Consider the following 21,598-nt stretch of genomic DNA (forward strand, 5'->3'; position numbering starts at 1 on the left):
GTGAGTCAACAGCCAGCAGAGTTCCTCACAAGTGCTTCCCATCCACACACACACACGTTTCCTCACAGTGCAGTGGGCGTAACCTGAGCCCGAGAAGATTCCTTGTCTCCAGCTTCCCACTCACCCCCATTCACTGGTAAAGATAGTGACAAATACAGTAATATCGAGTATCTATCCTGTAATAAATGCTAATAATGGGAGTAATATCCCATTCAGGGATCACTTGAGCAGCAGTAAGGGCTGTAATTAGACCTCTCAAGGAATTAAGTTTAATATTTAGATTAAGTTGCTGGAGGAGCTTAGAGTGCAATCGTCCTCTTAATTCTCTGCCAGCACGTGTGTTACAGGCCTGTGCTTTCCACTTGCTCTGGACAGGCAGCTCCAGACTCCTGTGTGCAGGGAAATTGGGGTTTACTCAAGTTCTTTCCATGGCTGAAAAAGGAAATGGCATGCTGGTACAAAATTTCCAGGTTGCTCTCTTTTTATGGTCAAAGTTGAAATACAAACTCCTAAAAATAATCAGGCTTTGCTTGGATCTTCACCTAGTGCCCTTCATACATTTTTTTTCTTAAGCCATTGCTCAGATTTGCTGAAAAGATTAATATATTTCATAACCTTATTGCGGAATTCTTCCAGCTAATTATTTTCTTAGTAACTGTACAGCAATAAGAAAGGGAAATCCTAGTCTGGGACTCTGAAGATTACAGCTTTTAGATCTTCAAGATATCTGTAATTACTGCTGTTATTACGTTTGTAACTCTTTATTAAATTTACAAGCCCAAAATTTTCAGGAAAGACATACTAAGCACAGAGGTATAAATAAATTAGAAAGCACTTAACCATCATAGCAGCAAAAGATGCATCCTCAATGGAAGAAAAAGGCAGAGAGAGAGAAAAGAGAGGTCCCCTTCATATGTCTCTTTCTTTTAATTACACTTCTAAGAACATTATATTTTTGGGACCCTTATTCTTTGTTGGCTATAGTTGAACTCAGCCAGGGGATTTGGAAGATACTGAGATAGGCAGGAAAAGGCAGATCCATGTGTGTCTCATCTCCTGAGGAAATCAGCCTGGGGAGTTCACATTCCCTTTATTGCTTCTGCCTTTTTATCTGTTTGGTCCTGTGAGCAGCAGTGATCCTTGTCCCTATCCCACAGCTCTCAAACAGGGCTGGGAGGATCCCAGTGGGAATCCTTGCTTTGTCCTCTCCTGTGCTGGAGCATTCTGGCTGCTTTTGGCACCATCAGAGAGCATGACAAGGCAAAGGCCAAACGTGGTACCATTAAAAATCCAGATTACTTCTTTCCATGTTTTAGGAGTTTTGTTTGTTTAAATCATGCAACTGAAACATTTTGTTTACTTTTCAAAAGGCGCTTTGATTTCTATATAACAAAAACTGATAAAGTATATGGTTTATTTTGACTTAAGCTATCCAAGTGTGTATAAATTGCACAGAGCTGTGGGTTTTATTTAGAATTCTGGATTTTTCTCTTTTCTGTATACATATTTTTGTGTTTGTGACTCTCAAAAAATCTGTTTTTTAAAGAGGACTTGTCTGACAACGAGGAAATGTTCCCGAAAGAAATAACCAAATGGAGTTCCAACGATCTGATGGATAAAATTGAAACCCCCGAATGCGATGATGTCCAGGGTAATTCTTTTCCAAGTACAAACTGCATGTGCTATTTTACAGTATTTCCAGGCAATTGTCACAGCCTCATTGTGAACAAGGTAAAACTTGTTATCCTCATCTCACAAAGGGAGAAGCCGAGACAGAGCATAAAAATGACTGCCCAGTGCTGCTGGAAAAGATTTGCTCAGTGGGAACTGGGATAGCTTTTGATTCTCTTTTATTTTCCACATTGGTTCGGCTCCTTTGTGTGACAGCCAGGATTCTCTCATATAATGATGAAATATCCCAGCTCTGTCTCAAATGCCTTGAATTTCTCCTGGCTCTTCTTTCCTTTTGCTCTGTCCTTTGTTCCTGACTGTATCTGCCTCAGTTTTATTTTCTGCTCATCATTATGAAATGGTGAAAGGAAGCTGTAGCTCCTCAGCCAGAGCGATTCACGGTGGAAGGTGACACTCAGGCTTTTTCTACAAAGTCAGTCTGTGTAGGCACAGATGTAGGAATACATCAGATCTCTACTCCCCAGCGTAGTTCAAGCAATTCCTTTTATTTTCCCACAAACCAATCATTTCTGACAGTCGTGCAGGGATTTCCCATTGTTGCCATCCTTAATAAAGCAGCAGTACCAGATCTCTGTAATGAGAGAAGAGCTCACTAATGTCCTCAGCTCTTACCCAGGTTAGGAGAAATTGCTGGAAAATAAATGACCCAGCAGTGCCCAGGCTTCTCAGGTGGAAGGAGGCAGGAAGGAGGGAGAGGATGATTTGATGAAATAATGAAGGAGATGTGAGGCATTGGAACAAGCAGTGTGTCTTTATGGAAGAATGTCTTTGCCAAAGAGCACCTGGCAGTGCTGACATTTTACACCTCTGTGCTTCCAGGTGACTTGTACCAGGAGACATCAGCAGAGTACCACGTTGGCTCCAGCGTGGAGAGGCTCAGCATCATCGAGGTGAGTGCTTTGGCTTCTTGTAGAGAGATCCTTTGCTGCTGGAATGTCTCTGTGTGGGATAAATGGGTCCCTTTGCTGTGAGCAGTGTCTTGTCTCCATGTGCTGCTGAGCCCCTGTAACACCTGTGTGTGTCCTTCTGTAATTCCGATTTAAGGGATTTTTCACCCATCTTTGGAACATCATATGGAAAATGCTGTGTAGTTTGCAGGCAGCATCAGGTATCTAGCTGGAAAAAAACTGGCAATCCTGTGGGGATCAGAGCAGCTCAAGGGCAGAGCTATCCTGCAATGCCAGATGAGCAAGCGTGGGTGTGGGAGTGGGAGAACACGTTCCTGCAGCACCAAGGTGCAAAGGACAGCACTCAGCTGTAGCCCACAGCATGGAGCTGCTCAGAGTCATGTTTGGAATCCAGTTATAGCACAGCCTGTGTCAGTACTCTGGGCAAAATAATAAATAAATAACACCACACTGAGCCAGCCCAGCTTTCTGCAGTTCAGAGTCCTGGTCAGGCACCCCAGGCTGGCTGTTCTCATCCTGCCCTTCAGCAGCTGCCTGTCTGTGCTGCAGAGGTGGTGCAGCTGCTTTGCAGAGTGCCTGCATTGTGTCTGAGTGGTCCATCAAAGATCATGAGTTTTGGAATTGCTGTCTGTGCCAGGCTCTAAGTTTATGGTGGTTTGGCTTTTCCATAATAGACCGAGAGTCCAAGGGTCAGGAGGAGAATGGGTGGCTGGGAGGGGAACAGCTCTGGCCACCTCAAAATAAGCAAGTCACAGCCCTAAGATTTCTCTTGGAGCTCAAGATGGTGTGGGAACCTAGTCTTCCTCAGAGGGCTGTGCAAACTCAACCCCCTCCTGTTTCTGCCTTCATTTTAGAAAAAGAACAGACTTCAAAGCAAGATGAAAAAGACAGTTATTTGTAGTTGTTCACAAGCTGTCTGCTAAAACAGTATGAAATTCCTGTGCCACCAATTGCAATGATTTTCAGGTTAAAAGCTTCCCTCACTTGAAGGTGGTTCAGGATTTAGGTGTTTTAAGAGGCTCCAGATCTTACAAGGAAGTTCTAAATAGTTACCTCCACCCTTAAAGTGATCAACAGTTCCCCACTTCCTTCAGAGCAGAGGGTAATGAACTGAAAGGTGCCTCCAAATCACTGCTGATAAACTTCTGCATGACCTGAGCTTGGTGACTCATGTTGTTCTCCAAATGAACACTTAAAATCCTTGTCAGGAAGCAGAAGAGGTGCTGAGACGCTTTGAGGGCTCCTCCTGTGCCTCCACCCGGGGAAAGGTTCACTGTGCAGGTGCTAAAACCGGAGTCAGAGAAGGTTTGAAGAGCAGGCATGAATACAGTGGAATGGTGCTAAATAATTCAAGGCCACTCTTATGCAGGAGGTCTGGAAAAATCGTTATTACAGCCTTGGATGAGAATTTTAATACTTCTGGTGGGCTGTGTAGTAAGACAAGCTTTAACATTATCTGGCAAAAATGTGATCTAGTTGTTAGGCTGCTAATGTGTGCCTGGGCATGCTTTCCTCCCACCAGCAGGTCTGTCAGGGACTCAATCACTGCTCAAAGGACAACAGGTGACTGAAGATGCTAGAATTAGAACAATTTGCCAAATGGAAAACACTGCTGCCCTCCCTCCTTTCCTTACCCCCTCTCACTGGCAGCAGGGAGTTGCTCAGGCTGTTCTCAGATGTTGTCTCTGCTAGCACAGGGGTCAGGTACAGAAGGGTTTGCACAGATCTCAGAGGTGTGGGATGGAGGATTTGAGTCCATGTGGGAGCTGTAAACACTGAAAGCCCTGGTAGCACACAGATATTAAAAATATTTACTGCTCTGTTGTGTTACACTATGTGCACATGGATGCTCTTGTACCTGCCTGGGGCATCAGGATTTGGCTTATCTGGCAGGGCATTAATGATAAGGATACAATGCCCTCCTTCCCCCAAATTACAGCCTGTCTGTTTAGGCAAGGAATTGGGTCAACACAATAAGCAAATCACCTGGACAGCCAAATTAAAATCTCTCTCTGTGTTCATGCAGCAGTCTCCCAGCCACATGCTGGCCATTCCTTGGGTTATGGGGTCATCAACTTTTTTCTTTTCAGTTCCTCTCTTGCAACAGTTTAAGCAAATCTGAAGTCTTATTTATAACTTCTGTGTTAGGCAAACATGCAATGACTGATCTTCCCACAACCTCTCAGTAACTTGCCACTTGCTGACCTGTTTGATCTCATTTCTTAATTTTGCTGAATGTGTTTCACTGCCAACTGCTTCACCCATCTCTTATTTCTGTATTTTTCCACCCTAATATACACAAGGATGTCTTCACTGCTGCCATGTTTTACCTGGATACAATTTTATGCGGGTTTTTTTTTTTACTTTCAGCATTCCTTCTGTTTCTGACAAGTCACACTGAGGCTGTGCGTGCATTTGTGCATGCACAAGTGTAGGCTAAGAGACCTGGAAGGAGGACTCAGGTTTTTAGCATTGTATTGTGGTGTATCTAATGGCCTTTGCCATAAATTAATTTGCCATAAATTAAGCACAAGTCCCACCCCTTTGAAAAATGAGCGTTTCTGTGTGCTCTCTTCCATCCCCACCTAGGATGAATCAGTGCAGCCATTAATGCAGCCAAGTAAAATCCATGTCCTCCTCTTGGTCCTCCATGGAGGGAACATCCTGGACTCAGGAAGTGGGGACCAGAGCTCCAAGCAAGGGGATGTCAACACCATCACGACCGTGTTTGACACGGTGATGAGGGTGCATTACCCAGCTGCTCTGGGACACATTGCCATCAAACTTGTCCCTTGCCCAGCCATCTGCTCCGAAGCATTTTCCCTGGTGTCCAGGTAAGCTGATGCTGTTTTGTCATGGGGTGGGGTTTTTGGGGGGCTTATTTTGTTTTATTTGTTTCCCTGAGATGTTCTGCATGTAGCACTGGGAGCTCTGACCATGCTTTGAGAATGCATTTATTAATGTAGCAGCCAGGCATTCAATCTCGATTTCATACTTAGCTGCAGTGAATACAGTAATCGTGCAGCACGAGCTCTGGGATTGATTTATTCTAATTAATCCAATAAATACTAAGGATTTAATTCCTTGTCTGGAGGTTGTTCTGTCAGTGTAAGTATGTTGTCCTTGAAGATTTACGTTTGATGGGAGGGAAAGATTTATTACGCTCTCAGCCATTCACAGAGGACTAAATGGCCTTTCTGTCTTGAGGCTCTTTTTTATGAACCACAACACTTGACTGTACTGCCTGCAAGTTGTTTTCCCCATATTCCCACTGTCTCTTGCCTTCTGCAGCCTCAGCCCATACAGTTATGACGAGGGCTGCCTGTCCAACAGCCAGGATCACATTCCTCTCGCTGCGCTCCCCCTGCTCGCCACGTCCTCCCCGCAGTACCAAGAAGCCGTGGCCACTGTCATTGTCAGAGCCAACCAGGCCTACAGTGAGTTCATCAAATCCCAGGAGGGCACCTCCTTCAATGGCCAGGTGAGCCAGGGGCTGCTCAGGCCACAGCCAGAGGAAGAACAAGTGAAGCAATTTCCTTCTGAAACTCTCTTTGCCGTAAATCTCTCAGGAGGGATGGAAATATGACAGTGCTGGGCTGCAATAAGGAAGTGTTGTGCTTTCCATTTCTTTCTTTCTGAGAGGGAGAGATTATTGCTTGGATGCTGTCCTGAGCCTTTGGGATTCGAAGGAAAGCTTGAGTTTGTGTTCAGAAATGAAGCTCCAAAGCTGTGAAGTTAATCAGGTTTCAGTGTGACACACCTTGCCTGAGCAGGAATGTTGCCTTTGTTACTAAACATGGTCTTGTCCCCATTGCAAACCAAGGCTGTTTAAGCATTCCTGGCTTTAAAGGACCTTCAGCAGCTCGTGCTGGAGCTGTTGCACCCATGGGTTTATTTTTTGAGACTGTGCAGCTGCTGCACCCCATAAAGAGCACAACTGAGCCTCACACCTCTGAGCAAAGTGACTCCCCAGCCCCACGAGGGCAGAGAAATTAGAGGAGCTGTCACACTGCACTGCTGTCATGTGGTTTATCCACCCTGAGCTTCTTCCCAGACAGCCCTCTCCTTCCCAGGGATCTTGGTGCTTTACTCTGCCTGTCTGCTCATACCCTTGGAGGCAGAACACTGCCATCCCCTTGGGATACAAATGGGCAGAAGCTTCCCTGAGGTAGCACAGGCAGCTGGCAAGGGGGATCCAACTTGGTTTCTGCAGTTAGCACCAGGATCAGGGCTCTGTATTGCTGTCCTGTTGCTCCAGTTGGCTGGTGGGGGCAGCCAGGACAGCTGAGCTGTGTGAGAGGATGGGGGTCTGCAGGCAGTGATGGATTTCACTGGCTGAGCAGTTCTACTGGTGAAGACACTGGGCATCCTGTCTCTCCAGCTTCTCCAGCTGTAATCCAGCGCTCTCTCCAACTGTTAGTTCTGAAGTCAAGGGGCTTTTTTGTAAAATTTCCTTTTTATTCCCCCTCCCGTGCTTCTGTTTCCTGTCTCAGGTCTGCTTGGTAGGGGACTGTGTTGGAGGGATCCTGGGATTTGATGCCTTATGCTACAGCAACCAGACGGTGTCCGAGAGCCAGAACAGCAGTCGGCGAGGGAGCGTCGTGAGCGTCCAGGTAATGCTGGCTCCCACTTCCTCCACAGACCCTGGTTTTAGTGAAGATCTCCTCAAACAGCAAACACTCTGTTCCTTATCAGTGGCAGACATGTCTGAAGGTGCATATGGGTGTCAGTTTGGGTGTGTTTGCTCTGAACAGGGATGTTTCACCCTCTGGTGTGAAGCATCACCCACACTTTAGAGAGTGATTGAGCCTGAGATTCTGTACTGGCCTCAACTGGATCTTGGGGTAAATGGGGAAAGGAGGATGGGAGGGAGGTGTTACAATGTGGGTGTATTCTTAATTCAGCTAAACCCATACATTTCAAATCCCAGGATACCGACCTTCTGTCTCCTGGAATAACGGTGAACAACAGCCACTGTTCCAGTGGCTCTAATCTGGAAGCCAGCAGACACCTCAGCAGGAGCAACATTGATATTCCTCGTAGCAATGGAGAAGATCCAAAGAAGCAGCTGCCACGAAAAAGGAGTGATTCATCCACCTATGAACTGGACACAATAAAGCAGCATCAAGCCTTTCTTTCAAGGTAAGATTTAAGATTTGGAAGGAACAGATCCAGCAGTGTCCTGGAGCTGAGGTTTCTGTATCTGTGGAATCTGAGTCTTGCTTTGTCATCCTGTGATAAGCAAGGTGTAGGAAAACAATTTAGATTAGAGGGTTATCGATTTCAGCGTGTTGTATATGCAAAAAAAAATAAAATTAACAGCTTTCTTGCTGAGTGGCACTGAGAGAATCCAGCTTCTCTACTGCATCAGTGGTGCAATGGCAAGAAGCCCTTTGAGCTGTTGTGTGACAGCCAAGGCAGTCAGGAGCTGCTGCTCTGCTGTGCTCCAAGTGTGGGATGGAGGTCAGAAGCAAATGGAGAAATTGTGTAAGGGAACCCAGCATTGTATTAATTTTAAAGCATCTCTGAAACCTGATTTTGAGTTATTCTGTGCCCTGCCAGGGCTGCTTCTTTGCACCAAGGACATGTTTCAAATTTGTTAGTCACTGTTGAAGCCCCCAGTATCACATTTTTAAGCTTTTTCAAATGGACATTCAGAAATGTGTCTGTTCACATAACCCATGGAATTTTCACAGCAGTCTGCCCATGGCCACTGGTCATTCAGGGATTATTTCTGTAAACCCAGAGGATTTTTCTGACTGAATCTTCTTCTTCAGCCTCTGGAAACGGACAGCCCAGAGCTTTTTCTCCTGCAGACCTGGAGGAACTGCAGTAAATATGCTCTTAATCCCACTTCTCTCTCAGGAATTGGGGAGCAGTGTCCCCCACAGCAAACCCCATTATCTGCATTGCAGCTGCAGCCAAGGCTGTTCCTCTTGCCCTGTGCTGAGCTGAAGGCTTCCCCTGCATTTCTCCCTCTCTATCACTACTTGGAGTCATTGTTTTAGCACAGGGATCTGTGTTGTCCTGCCATGTCAGGGCCCTTTGGTGAGTGATTTATGGAGAGAGAAGGTATCGAAGTGAATGTTGTTGGTGCACAGAGATAGGATATTCAGAAAGACAGCTGCATTTACAAAATCCACAGTGAGGTTCTTGGCTATTTCCAGCAGGTTAATAAAAGGCAGTTCATGCCTCCTCAAAACAGTCTCCTGTATTACAGGGAAAATATGAGTTGTGCAAAAATGTGCTGATTTTCTTCCTTGTTATTGACCTCAGGGGCACAGACTCAGTTAAGGAAATCAGGCTGGAATCTTCATGCATTTTTACACCTATTTTAGAGTAAGTGCTGGGCCTGATACGGATAATGGATTGTTCATTTTGTTGTTCCAAATAGCTTTCTGCTGCTCCTTCCTGAAGGGCTCTGCCTGCACCCAACATGCAGCACTTGTGGGTCCCTGGCAAGAGCTGTTGGGATTCAGTGGGGTGACAGATCGGTGCATCTTTACTTCTTAAGAGTTTTATGTGTTCTTAAACCTCCCTTTAGACCTTGGGCTAAAAATTAGTCTCTTCCCAGAACTCAAGACCAGGATTCCCTCAGGGAAAGGGGCAGGTTGAAGCTGCAGTAGGAGTTCTCTCTGCATGTCTCTCACTCAGCTCTGTGGTGCAGGGGAGGCTGGGGAGCAGGGATTCTCTTCATCCCTGGTACAGGAGAGGCTGGGAAGCAGGGATTCACTCATCCCTGGTACAGGAGAGGCTGGGGAGCAGGGATTCTCCCCATCCCTGGTGCAGGGGAGGCTGGGAAGCAGGGATTCACTCATCCCCTCCTGCATGTCAGCAGGACGTCGCTCCCACACCCATCCCTGGACCTTGTTCTCCCAGCCAGCACCAGCAGAATGCCCACTGGCCTCTGCCATCAAGGAATGATTTTTCCCATGCAAAAACCAAGCCCTGGTGTGACGTGGCTTCGAGCAGGAGGTTGGCAGAACAGAGCCAAGTTTTCCTCCAGGGCTCGGCAGACGGGCAGCCTGGCACACAGGGACCTTTCTGTCCGTGCCCACTGCAGATCTCAGCCTGTGCCAAAGACACTCATTTTTATTCATGTATCAGACCTACCCACTTCTCTGGGATAATGCCCAGCAAGCCAGAGCAGCATCTGGAGATTACAATCACACATTTATTTTTAAATTCAGTCCTTCTGCACAACTACATTATTTCTGGCTGTGCCGTACTTGTATTATTGTAAATGAGTTGATTTGCTTCAGAAATCCATAAGTTCCTGTTTAATTAATGCACACAGTACATCTGCTGCTCTTTAAAGGGAGAACAGGGCACTGCAGGTTGCTTGGAGCATGACTGATCCAGAGTTCCCCTTGGCTCTCATTTCTTTTGATTGCTGAAAAGACGATACCAAGTTCCCGGCAGAAGGAGTGAAGATGCCCAAATTGTTCTGTGCTGTGCCTGCTCTGCTTCTTCCCTTCCCCACGAAGAGATGCTGAGGGAAGCTGTGTGGAATACACCAAACACCCCTGCACCCATCCTGCCACGGGGATAGCTTTTCCTCTGGAGCCTTTGTTGGAATCCCGTCGCTGTCACCCTGCCTCCAGCGAAAGTGAGCGTCTTCTAAATGACTTTGCATTCCTCACACGCAGCAAACTCGCTGCGTTGCATCTTGTTAGCTAAAGCAGTTGTAGCTCCACCAAAGGTGGCTTGTTCTCAGAGCTGTTTCAGGGCTGTGCAGCTCGGCTCTCTGATCTCAGGCAGCCTCGTCTGCATCACAGAAACAGGAACAGGCTCGTTTGAGCTGTCACTGCTGTAACCTCCCGTTCCTCCCGTTTTTTGACACCACTGTTTTGACTCCCTGTGATGTGTGTGTGTCTGGCATAAGTAACTTATCATTGCCTGCCTGGGAACCGGGAGAGCAGAGCCGTGCATGTGCGTGTGTGCAGCTCCAGAGGGAACACGACGGCGCAGCAGGAGCAGGCGGAGGTTCGGCATCCTCTGGGAACGGCGTTCAGCACAGGAGCTGTCTCTGGGATTATTCCTTAGGAAAGCAAAGTCTGCCTGAAACCCGGTTTTCTTCCCCAGAAATGTGAGCATTTGCAGCTGCTCCTGGGCTGTGGCTGTGTCTGAGGGGTCTGTGAGCAACTGCTCTGTGCTGAGGATGGTGGGAACAGCCCTGTTTTGGGACCACAGCAGTGCTGGGCTGTCACTGTCCTCAGAAGTAGCCTTGATGAGCTGGAGCTGCTGCACATGAGGATGTGACAAATACTGGTCACCACCTGGGGTTTTGTTTTGGGGCCACAGAGCTGGCAGGAGACTGTTGGATCTGCATCATTCCCAACTCCAGGCCAGTAAACCCTTTATCCAACCCATCTCTTATGGTATCCATTTCTCCTACATGTTTTATAGAACCTGTTCTGATGCTTTTTTAAGTGTTTGCAAACACCCTCTTAAGGCACTGCTGGTACTGCCTTCAACTCTCTGCTTCTGATTATAATGAGATAACCCACTACAGCTGCCACTGGAATCTGCACAACCTGGACAGCAAAGGAATATGCAGCTTCGTGCTTTTGAGTGGGAACAGAAGCATCTCAGAAAGCCTTTTGTCAACCAGGTTATCAGTGTTACACATCTGTCATTTCATTTTCCCAGATTTAGACTGCAAAGAAGCAACTCTTCCTAACATGGGGGTGGATTCCCAGGATTTTCACCTAAGCAGTCCTGCTGCTTCTTCTTCAGTGTCCAAGGAAAATGTGAATTTAAATCTCTGTGTTAAACCTGTGCATTGCCCAGCCTGCACAGCACAGAGGTGGAATTTTGCAAACAGATTTGACACCTGAAAGAGGGAGGAAAAGCTGGACATGTTCTTTATAGTAACAGCAACCATGGTTTTGACTCCTTAAAGAAAAAACATTTTGAGGAGATGGTGTGCAAATGAACTCACCTGAAGCTTGGATTTTTACATTTAAATGATGCCAGTGTAGTGGGGTCACTGTGGGTTGATTAGCACAGTTCCTTCATTGAAGAGATAGAAATTATATCCACTGTCAATCACTAATCCAGGCTTTAATTATGAAAACACAGTAAGAATATAATTGAGACTTTATTTTCTGTTCTTGTCCCAGTTTACACTCCAGTGTCCTGAGAAACGACCCCACATCCAGGCGATCCAGCAGCTCCACGATGCTGGATGGAGGAAATATTGGGAAGTTTGACTTTGAGATCACCGACTTCTTCCTCTTTGGTTCTCCCTTGGGTCTGGTGCTTGCGCTGCGGAAAACTGTAATTCCAGCTCTTGACAGTAAGTCCTGGTGCAGACTGCTCCCTTGGCGGGTGGTGTAAGCACCTCCTGCTGCGCTTGCAGGAGTCTGGTTAAACCCAAACATTTCTGTATCACGTTTATTGCACCGTAAAGAAGCAGATCTCCCTGTGCTCTGTGCACCACCGATTACAGCATTTCCCAACGTGAAAAGCGCTGGGCAATTCTTGAGTCTGTAAACTTGGAAATAAATTGTTTCAGCTGACTAAACTAGGAGATGAGAGAGATGATAAATCTTTTGCAGTTTTGTAACCTGGCACTTGTCCTTTTTAGATACAGATATCTACAATATTCTTATAAGCGATATTTTGATACTTGAGGGATTTTTTTTCTTTTGTCTTTTTAGTCTTTCAGCTCAGACCAGCTTGTCAGCAGGTCTATAACCTGTTCCACCCTGCAGACCCATCTGCTTCACGCCTCGAGCCTCTTTTGGAGAGGAAGTTTTACCTTTTGCCCCCCTTCAATATTCCCCGGTACCAGAGGTTCCCGCTGGGCGATGGCAACTCTGCTGTTTTGGGTGAGTCCCTCTGGATCCACAGTAGCTGTTAAAGGGTTACAGCCACATGGCACATGAAGTTATCAACACAATTAGAAATGGTGAGGAGGAGAACTGGCCCTGTAGCGTTAGATTGTTCCTGATTTACCAGAAAAGGAATTTTCTTCCAGTGAAATCAGTGCCTTGTGTCCTGTGTGTGCCCTCTGTTTGTCACACAAGGGCCTCCAGCTGCTGAGGGTCATGAGGTGGTGACCTCTCTGTAAAGGTTTCTGTTTTACACCCAGAATGGTGCTGGTGATTGAGAGTGAATGAAACACAATTGAGTTGGCAGAATTTAGGACTTGGAGGGAGCAGAGTCTACAGTGAGATGATGAGATGATTTACTTGATTGCATTCCATTTGTCTGATATTTGAATCGTGCAGGACTAAATGAAGAAGACTGTGTAACTAGAGCTGGATAATTCTGGTGATCCTCTGCATCATTTTAATGTTGAAAATCCAAAGAAGTGGCCTTCTCTATGTATCAGTGTCTCCAAGTATTGTAATTGCTCAGTCTAGAGGCTTGATTTGTTAGATGGGCACAAACTAAACCCCATGTTTAATGAAGTGAATAAAATGCTTTCTGCAGGCCCCACTCACTTGTCAAATTTAGCCAAGATCTTGCTGCAACACTTTTTAAAAATGGATCCACCCACAGCTGCGTTTGTACCCAGGCCAGTTACAACAGCTCAGGGAATCTATAGCAACTTGAAGAGCAATTTGCTTTTTGGGTGTATTCTAGGTATCAGCTGCAAGGGGCTTTTTACTAAAAAAAAAAAAAAATGCAGCTAAACTTCTTACCTTCTTTCTCTTAAACACATTCCAGAGCCCCTGTTGTCACTGAACCCAGAGGTAGAGGCCCCATTGACACTAAACCTGTGTTCTGGTTATCATTGTGGACAGCAGCAGGAATATTAGAGCCTCCCTGGACCTTGAGTTGGCTGTGTTTGGAGAGACACTTGCTATGCAGTGAAGTTCAACAGCAATTAGCTCTCCTATGAGAAGGGCAGAGTGATTGCAAAACCTCCAGGTCTGAGCCTTGTTAATTTAAGAGATGCTGCTCTGCCTTGATGAATAAAACTGACAAAAACCAGCTTTAAATTCTCTTTTTCCTGTAAGACAAAGCCTCTTCATTTGCTTATCAGAAAGTAACAGGCCATTCCTTTCCATTAGAGTCCACATTGTGATGGACACGTTACCCAGAAGGACTAACCATGATTCACCAAGCTGCTCCTGAAGTTAGTGTTCACTGGAGGGCACTCCAGAAAAGTTAATTGCTGCTATAATAAGCTGTATGTTTTGCTGATCACGTAAAATTCAGGTGCTCAGTTATAATTGGTTTTGAACAAAACCTTGTGTAACACTGCTTGTGCGCATCTCCTCATGCAGGTAGCTTTTTTGGGAGTCCACCATTCAGAAAGCCTCTCAGGCTGTTTTTTCCCCCCATTTTCCCGTCTGTACTAAATGCTGGTCCCTGTTTCATTTCAACTTGCAGAGTAAAATCAAACTCACATCCCTGCTTACTCCTGTGCTTTTGCACTGTGTAGGCTGTGAGTCTGATTCTTCCCTTACAGCATATTTTTCCACTCACAGTAAAAAAGATTTCTCTGGATCTGCTGTGTATTTATGGATTTGGCTCAGAAGGGGGTGAAGATGCCTCCCTTTTGTTGTTGAAATGCCATCATTGTGTTCTCCTCTGCTCCCAGTTAATCTCTGATGTTGGTCTGTTTGGAAATCACCCATTTTGTTTCTTTTACTCTATTTGAAGGTTGTCTGTTCATTGAAGACTCATAATTAAGTGCTGGGGTGTAACTGTTTGTATGTTTAACACTTTGTGGCCGCATGTCTGTTGTTCTTTGTCCTTTTGTTATGTTTTTTTTTTTCCCCATCTGCTTCTAGTTGAGACAATCCAGAACAATCCCATCCTCCTCATGGAAAGTAGCCCTCTGGGTGCTCTCCAGCACCAGGACAGCTTCATGGAAACAAGTATCCCCGTTCCCGTACTGAATTGGCAAGATGTTTCCAATAAAAGTGCTGGTTGTGCTGAGTGTGTGTAATCTACACTTTTGTATTGTCTGTGGTGTTGGGTTCTTGGGGTCCTTTTTTGGAGATCACACTGTTGCCTCCTGGAGTTGAAATCTCTGTGCTGTGTCTCAGGCTGTGCCACACAAAATCACCACTGGGGATCACACCTGGCTCTGGGAGAGCCACTGAGGAAAAGGGGCTTGGGGTTATAAACTCTGTCCCATTCAGGTGTAGATGCTGGAGGGGAGCTGCTGCCATGCACGGACTGGTTTGCTCTGTGCTGCTGGAAAGAGCAGAGACAATCTGCTGAGACAATCCCTGCTGGCCCTGCTCGTGTGGTGCTCACCAAGGCCAGGAGCCCTTGGGGAAAGGGTGTCCTGCAGTGTGCAGCTCCCCAGCAGCCACGAATCACCGTGCCCAGAACTCCAGTTGATGTCCATGTCACACCAGATTTTGTCCCTTTGAGTATTTCTTGTTTGGACACTCGTGGCTCTGCTGAGCACAGCACTGAGTCTTTCAGACCCCAGCGTGGCTCTGCGTGTTGGTTATTTAAATTAATTTCTTGTCTCCCGCCTTAAAAGCAAAGTTTGCCTTTGTTTTGCCTTATTTTCCATCATCAGTGCTGCATGGCCTCATTTATTCTGATTGTGGCTGATGCTACATCTGCAATTTTGATGAGATTTGCCTTTTTTCTGTTTTTTTTCTTCCCCACGTGTCTCACTTGCCCGTTCTCGTTCCTTTCTCGGTGTTTTGCATTGAGAGCTGGGTTCTGCTGCCCTGTTTGTCTTTAACAAGCTGACCCTCACTGTCCCTGAGCAGTTTGGGCTCTTATGTGGTCATACAGGATGGCAACATCGCCGAGTTTTCCCCGTGGTCTCTCCTCTGTCTCCTGGAGGTGGAGAGGATTTTTAGGTGTGCAGTTGCCATGTTGCCTGTGCTGTGAGGGTCTGTGGTAAAGCAGAGGGAAAGGATCTGGTGCTATTAATTAATCACTTTGGAGGTCCCTGGTGAAATGCCATTTCACTGTGAGCTGATGCTGCCTGTGGTCAGGACAGAGCTTGTCGTAGCATCCCTTGCCCATGGCAGGGGATTGGGATTAGATGGTCTTCAAGGTCCCTTCCAACCCAAACCGTTACAGGATTCTGTGATTCTCTGCTTTTTACATTGTGGGTCAAGAGCACAATGTGTCCAAGCAGTTCTTGATGTGAGTTGCTGAATCCCAATTCAGCCACTGGACTGCAGGAGATTTCCAAAATCAGCAAAACTTGTGGACAGCAGAAATCTGTTGCTCTTGATCTCAGGGTAGTGACTGCAGAGTGCCCAGCACTGACCAGTGACTCCACTGTGAGCAGGGCCTGGCCTGTGCTGAGCAGCTGCCTGACTTTTCTGTGGTTTTTAATATTTTTGTTTTTATTGACCTGTATGTATTTTTGATGGCTTTCAGTATTTCCTGCTTTGGTGCAATAGCTCAGTCTCCAAATAGCACATACCAAATTCTGTCTTTCAGGTACCCCAAGGACTTACCTGAGAGGATGGCTCAGGGCTGTTCCCTTATAAGAACATTGATAAATGAGTCCAAAACTGAAAGAGCACAGCACCAAAATGAGTATTAAAGATTCATAGGTAGGCCAAAACAAAAAAAAGTGATTTGGCTTCCCATTTCCACTCCCCTGGAAGTGCAGTTAAACCTTGGGCCGTGGCATGGGTTGTGCCCTGTGGTTCCAGCAGCAGCAGGTGCTTTGCTGGGAGGGTGCTCAGGGCACTGCTCCAGCCAGGCTCCTCTTCCTCACTCTGGTCCAGTGGCCCTGAGTCAGCCCTGAGTCACAGGACAAAGTGCAGTAGACAAGGGCACCTCTGTCCTCACCGAGTGACAGAGGAACAGCTCATCTTGATAAAGGTCTTGCTGCTGCTGGACCTCCTGGCTTCCCTCTGGGCTTGCCTGGAAAACCTCCCCGTGGCTCTCAGGACCTGAGCTGTGGCTGGGGATGCACCTCTGGGGTGCAGGAGGCTTCCCATGGCTCCTGTTAGGAACACCTGGCTGCAGGTGCTGGGGTCTGGCTGTGGCAGCATCTGTGACATCCTACCCTGGTCACCACACTCCCCAAGAAAGCCCCTTTGGTTTCAGAATTGCTGCACAAGAGACATGATGCAGGGAATACACAAATTCAGGAAATATGCTGTTAGCTTTGTGGGTTTTTTTCTGCGAGTCAGGTCTCAGGATTTTCTTTGGAAGTTGCTGTCACTGCAGCTTTGGTGTGGAGGAAGCTTTTCTGAGTGGGATGTAATGCATAAAACAGGTTTTTCTCCACGTTTCCCACCCTGCCTTTTCCTGACCTTTGTTTTTCTCAGAAACTGCCCTTTCTCAGGGACAGAGGGTGTGTAGCTTGGGGAAAGGGAGAAGCACAAGAGCACCCTGAGTGGGCAGGAGCAGGGGAGCACTGTCAGGTGGCTCCTTGTCCCCTCAGAGCAGACTCCTGCCACCAATGCAGGCAGTGTGAACTGAACGGTTCAGCAATGCTGAAACAGCTCAGGCTTTAACAGGAGTGGGAATTGTTCCTCTGGTGGCACCAGGATGGGGCTGAAGGGCTGCTGAGGTTGGGTGCTTTTGCTGCAAACTCATTATATTCCAAAATCCCTGGTCAGCCCAGGAAAACAAGATTGGCTAAAAAAAGACCAGGCCTGAAAGCTCACTGTTTCTTTCTTTATTCACTTTCTGGGTTCTCAAAAAGGAGTTGAAGTTCAAGCAGAGCTAAGTGAAGATGAACTGGTGGAGTCAAAGCTGTGACCACCCCAGGCAGGCCCCTTTGGGCCCAGCCTTTTCTCCTGTAGCACTCTTGAACTTGTCTTCTTAATTCGAGCCACAGGTGCTTTAGGTTAAAGCAGAGGAAGAAGTTCAGGTTTCTCTGGTGGTCAGACCTGAATCTGGCATTATTCCTGACACAGACAAAGCCAAACCTCACATCTGAGGAGACTCAGGGAAGGTGATGATCATCACCTGTGTTGGGGCACCCGTTTGGTGACACAAGAGCAGGGGCACAGGAGCATCTCATAGGAAAGAGAATGGAGAGGGAGGGGTGATCAGAGAAGAGAGGGTTGTTCCAGGTCCCCCAGCAAAGGGAATGAGACCCTTTACCCTTGAGACCTTTGTGGGGTTCAGTGCAGCTCCTGTTTTCCACTTGGATTGCCTCTTCTTGCTCGTGCTGGTGCTTTGTAGAGTCAGAAAACAGCGCTGGCCTGGTGGGACTGGCTGGGTTGTGGATCCTGCTCACAGCCTTGACAGCCAGCAGCTCGAGGCAAGGTGGAAAGAGGGGGAAAGTGCTGGGAAAGTGATGCTGCTAAGGGCCTTTCAGGCACAACGTGGGCTCTGTGTGCAGCTCATCAGCAGGTCAGGCTCCCGCTAAGGCTCAGATCTCACAGTCCACAAAGCTTTTACACAGAGCAGCTTGTGGCCTGATTTTCCCTGCAGAGAACAGAACTCTTTTACTGACACTTAGCCACACATTTTCTGCTTCATACGTTCCCTCTCCCTCGGCTGCAGCAGGATTTGTGTAGGCACAGACGCTGCTGCTGCAAGCTGAGGGATTGGAGGGAGAAAATCAGTAGCCCCAAGCAAAAAAAAGATTGATATTAAAATAAACCAGTTGCTAAAACAACGCCCCGTGTCAGCCGTGTGCCGGGATTAAATCCAGGGATAACCAAACAGGCTGGAATAGGTGGAGGGTGTTGATGTGTGGGAGTAATGTGCTCACATTCCTTGTGATATCTCCTGCCTGATACCTGGGAATAAATTCAGGTGCTGCTCCTCAAGTGCAGCAGAGATGGGCAACCTTAAAACCATAATGAATTGCTTTGCTTTTGCATGTTACTGCCACGCTGGTGCTGCCTGCTGTGAGCACCCAGTGCTGGCATTACAAACCTCTGCCCTGCAGGAGCTTGGGATATCCCACTTAATTTGGCCTCATAGCATCCACAGAGGGGTGGGTGCTGTTAGCACTGTTCAGAGACAAAACTGAAATGCAGAGATTTTAGCGTGACTTTCAGCATCTCTCGTTTTGCCCCTCCTGAGTGTTCGAGGTCCTTTTCCCTCCCATCCGTATGTAAGGTCCATGTGAGCATGGTTTTAAACCCTCCTTTCTGTATTTATGTACTGAGGGGTTCAGCCTAACTTGGTAAACCTCAGGTTGGGTTTTAAGAATCCAGACCTGCGTGTTGTACCAAAAAAGCTCTGTTTTCATAGAGCCTGGGTACTCCCTGATCTGCTGACTCTGATGGGAGATACAAGTGCTCAGCACCAGACTCCCTTCAGTAGCCCTTTCTCCAGATTAATGAGTGTTGGCTGTGTCCTTCAGCAGTAAAATACAAGTCCAAATTTAGTCCCTGCCAGGCATGAAGATGTTTTCTTGATTTTTGCTTTTTAATAATGCTTCCATCTTGGAGACATTCATTTAAATTTAAATATCTCAAGAAAACAAATACCTCTTTCTAAGGTTGTTTTTTTTTGTTTCCCTTACCCTTGGTTATCTTGTCTCGATGTGAATGTATAAAATTGTGTATATTCACATCTGTATGTATGACACATGCTTGTTATTGCTGCTTGAATAAGTCTGCCTGGGTTTTTCTTTGGATCTGGTTTTTGAGCTACTTACTTTGCTTCTCCCAATCAAAGACTGCTCCTCCAGCCACATGTCTCTGCCTGCTGTGCTGTTTGCTTTCTTTTCTAACCAGAGCTCCAATGAAATGTGGGGTGTTTCTGTTCCATTCCAATCAGCTCTGAAAGGTTTTTGCACCTACCAGCTTTGTTTGCCTCCTTCCTCTCCCCCGAGTTCATCTTGCCCAGCCTCTGTCTGTTGGTCTAATATTTTGATTTCCCTGTTTCAACTTTGTAGCAGATGTTGTTCAGTCTCATGGTGCCGTCTTCATGGAAAACGCGTCCCTGTCCACCCCCATTTCAGCCCCTCAGTTCAGGGGCTTCCGGAGAGCCAGTGAGATCAGCATTGCCAGCCAGGTCTCAGGAATGGCAGACAGTTACACTGCTTCCAACATAGCCAACAGTAAGTGTTGCACCCCTCCGAGGCTCTGCTCTCAGAGCACGCTCCGGGCCGAGCAGCTTCTGTCCGTCCGTCTGTCCGGGGGGTGCTTCCCATTCATAACCAAAAGCTTGGAACTGGTTCTGCCCCAGTCAGTGCCGTGCGTTACCACATCCCCTGCAAGAACAGGTGATGTGTTTGATGGCCACGCAGGGCTGTTATGCATGTTGGACCTTGCTGGTGATGAATTGTTAAAGAAAAGATGACAACTGTGACTCTGAGCACCGTTTGGCTGCTGTGTGTGGTGAGGGTTAATCCAGAGGGATGTTTCTGTGCTGCCATGGTAAGTCGTGCAGAACTGGTCGGGATCAGCACTCGAGACCAGATGGGTAATGCAGGATGTGGCTTGATGCAGATCCCTCAAATGTGGCCCACAAAAACAGGGATGAGTAAGCCCCTCTGTAACGCTGGAAGGCAAGGACAGGTTGGTTCAGAACAGAACATTTATTACTTTGCATTAGAAATTCAGCTCTTCTGCAGCCCGCAGGGCAGCTCCCAGTCAGTTATGACCCATTTCCCAGAGCTGAATGAGGAGTAAAAGGGATTTTTTATTTATTATTTTTCCCATGACCTGTATAACTTCCTAACTAATACAGTGGAGAAGAGCAGACTTTGTTAAGTGGAGAAGAACAGACTGTATTAATTGCTCAGCCCCTTCTTTGTTTCAGCTCAGGTATGAGATGAATGCTGTGTCCTTGTGGACCTCTGGTAACTCAGACCAAAAAAAGGCTGAAAACTCAAAAAAAAACCCAAAAAAAACCCAAAAAAACAAAACAAAACCTAAAAAACCATGCATATGAGGAAATTTTCAGCCCAAACTCTATTCCCAGAAGGTCTCAAAAATTTAGAGATACATTCCTGGCGCGGGTAGTGAATTACTCACTCCATCATTAATTGCTAATAATGCTCCTGGAGGCAGGTATGAGTTGTTGAAGGTCTGTGGGCGCTGCTCAGGGGCTGCTGTAACCTCCTGCCCTGTTTGAGGCAACACTCAGCAGCAGAACTAAAACACCTTCTCTGACAAACGAGGTTTTCCTGCTCAAGGTGTGTCCCAGAACCAACACCGCGCTCCCCGCGCGCGTCCTTTTACTTGTGCTGACATCCTGCCAAGCACTGCTAAGTAGGAATCTGCTTGGGAAGCAGCTCCTGGGGGAGAAGGTGTTTGTTTTGTGCTGCTTCCCCACCCACGGGGAGCTGCTGGGCTGGCACACAGTGGTGGTTCATGGGGAGGTGTTTTTGCCGGGGTGATGCCCCCGAGGCCGGCGTGTCCCACAGAGAGATCTTGTCCCGAGCTGCAGCAGGGTTGGGTCACACAACACTCACCTCTGCTTTCCCCACGCTCTCCCTCATTGTGCAGCTTCTGCTTTGTGTAATTTATTCCTCCACACAGCCATCAAAGCCTATTCCTGAGATCAGGGAGGAAGTCTTCCCTCGACTCCGAGTGTCCCCCGAGCTCCGGCTCTGCCTTTGCTGCTCTTGCTCTCAGCCTTGTGGTGTGGTGGTAACGTGGAGCCGTGGCACTGAGGGCTGGATGTGATCCCTGCTTATCCCCAGGGAGAGCTGGAGGAAGGTCGGAGGGGCACTGCAAGACCACGGCTCCCTCCCAGGAGCCTCCCTAGGGGAGCAGCTCCCCTGGTACCGTGGGTTTGTGGAGGATGAAATCAGTGTGTGCCGTAATAATAAGTGATTTCTGCTTTTTTTTTTTTTTTAATATTTTATTTTTCCTTTTAGAAACCAAACAACACCTTAATCATTGTAGGGGGTTTAGCCTTCTATCCCAACTTGCCCTCCCTCACAAATCCCCTACCCAAACCTCGTTCAGGAGGCGTAGGCAGCATAAACACGAAATCCCTGCCAAGGGAAGGAAGCTCAAAGGGCCACGGAGCCGGGCTGCAGGCTGTGCTCTTCGGATACCAGACCTGGACATCAAGACAGGTATTCTGGAGAGATCCACTCCTGTTGGCCTCCTCTCTCATCTGGTAGTCACAGAACTTCACAACAAATCTCTGCGCTTCACTGAGGCACTTGCAGT

General features: G+C 47.1%; 1 protein-coding gene across 9 annotated transcripts in view; it reads left to right on the plus strand.

Moving 5' to 3' along the window:
• PITPNM2 (phosphatidylinositol transfer protein membrane associated 2) overlaps positions 1 to 21,598 on the plus strand; it is a 126,038-nt gene that overhangs the window by 91,779 nt on the left and 12,661 nt on the right. For 4 of the 9 annotated variants that reach the window (XM_053993845.1, XM_053993849.1, XM_053993843.1 and 1 more), the window contains 11 exons: positions 1,547 to 1,651; positions 2,512 to 2,582; positions 5,190 to 5,434; positions 5,892 to 6,081; positions 7,094 to 7,213; positions 7,531 to 7,742; positions 11,726 to 11,901; positions 12,266 to 12,436; positions 14,354 to 14,503; positions 19,366 to 19,530; positions 21,298 to 21,501. In XM_053993845.1, the coding sequence (XP_053849820.1) occupies positions 1,547 to 1,651; positions 2,512 to 2,582; positions 5,190 to 5,434; positions 5,892 to 6,081; positions 7,094 to 7,213; positions 7,531 to 7,742; positions 11,726 to 11,901; positions 12,266 to 12,436; positions 14,354 to 14,503; positions 19,366 to 19,530; positions 21,298 to 21,501 (1,809 nt within the window). The remainder of the gene's footprint in view (positions 1 to 1,546; positions 1,652 to 2,511; positions 2,583 to 5,189; positions 5,435 to 5,891; positions 6,082 to 7,093; positions 7,214 to 7,530; positions 7,743 to 11,725; positions 11,902 to 12,265; positions 12,437 to 14,353; positions 14,504 to 19,365; positions 19,531 to 21,297; positions 21,502 to 21,598) is intronic. The other 5 variants (XM_053993846.1, XM_053993847.1, XM_053993848.1 and 2 more) reach the window with 5 other exon arrangements.

Source organism: Vidua macroura, chromosome 18 (genome assembly GCF_024509145.1).
Source record: "Vidua macroura isolate BioBank_ID:100142 chromosome 18, ASM2450914v1, whole genome shotgun sequence".
In the NCBI taxonomy this organism is placed as follows: domain Eukaryota; kingdom Metazoa; phylum Chordata; class Aves; order Passeriformes; family Viduidae; genus Vidua; species Vidua macroura.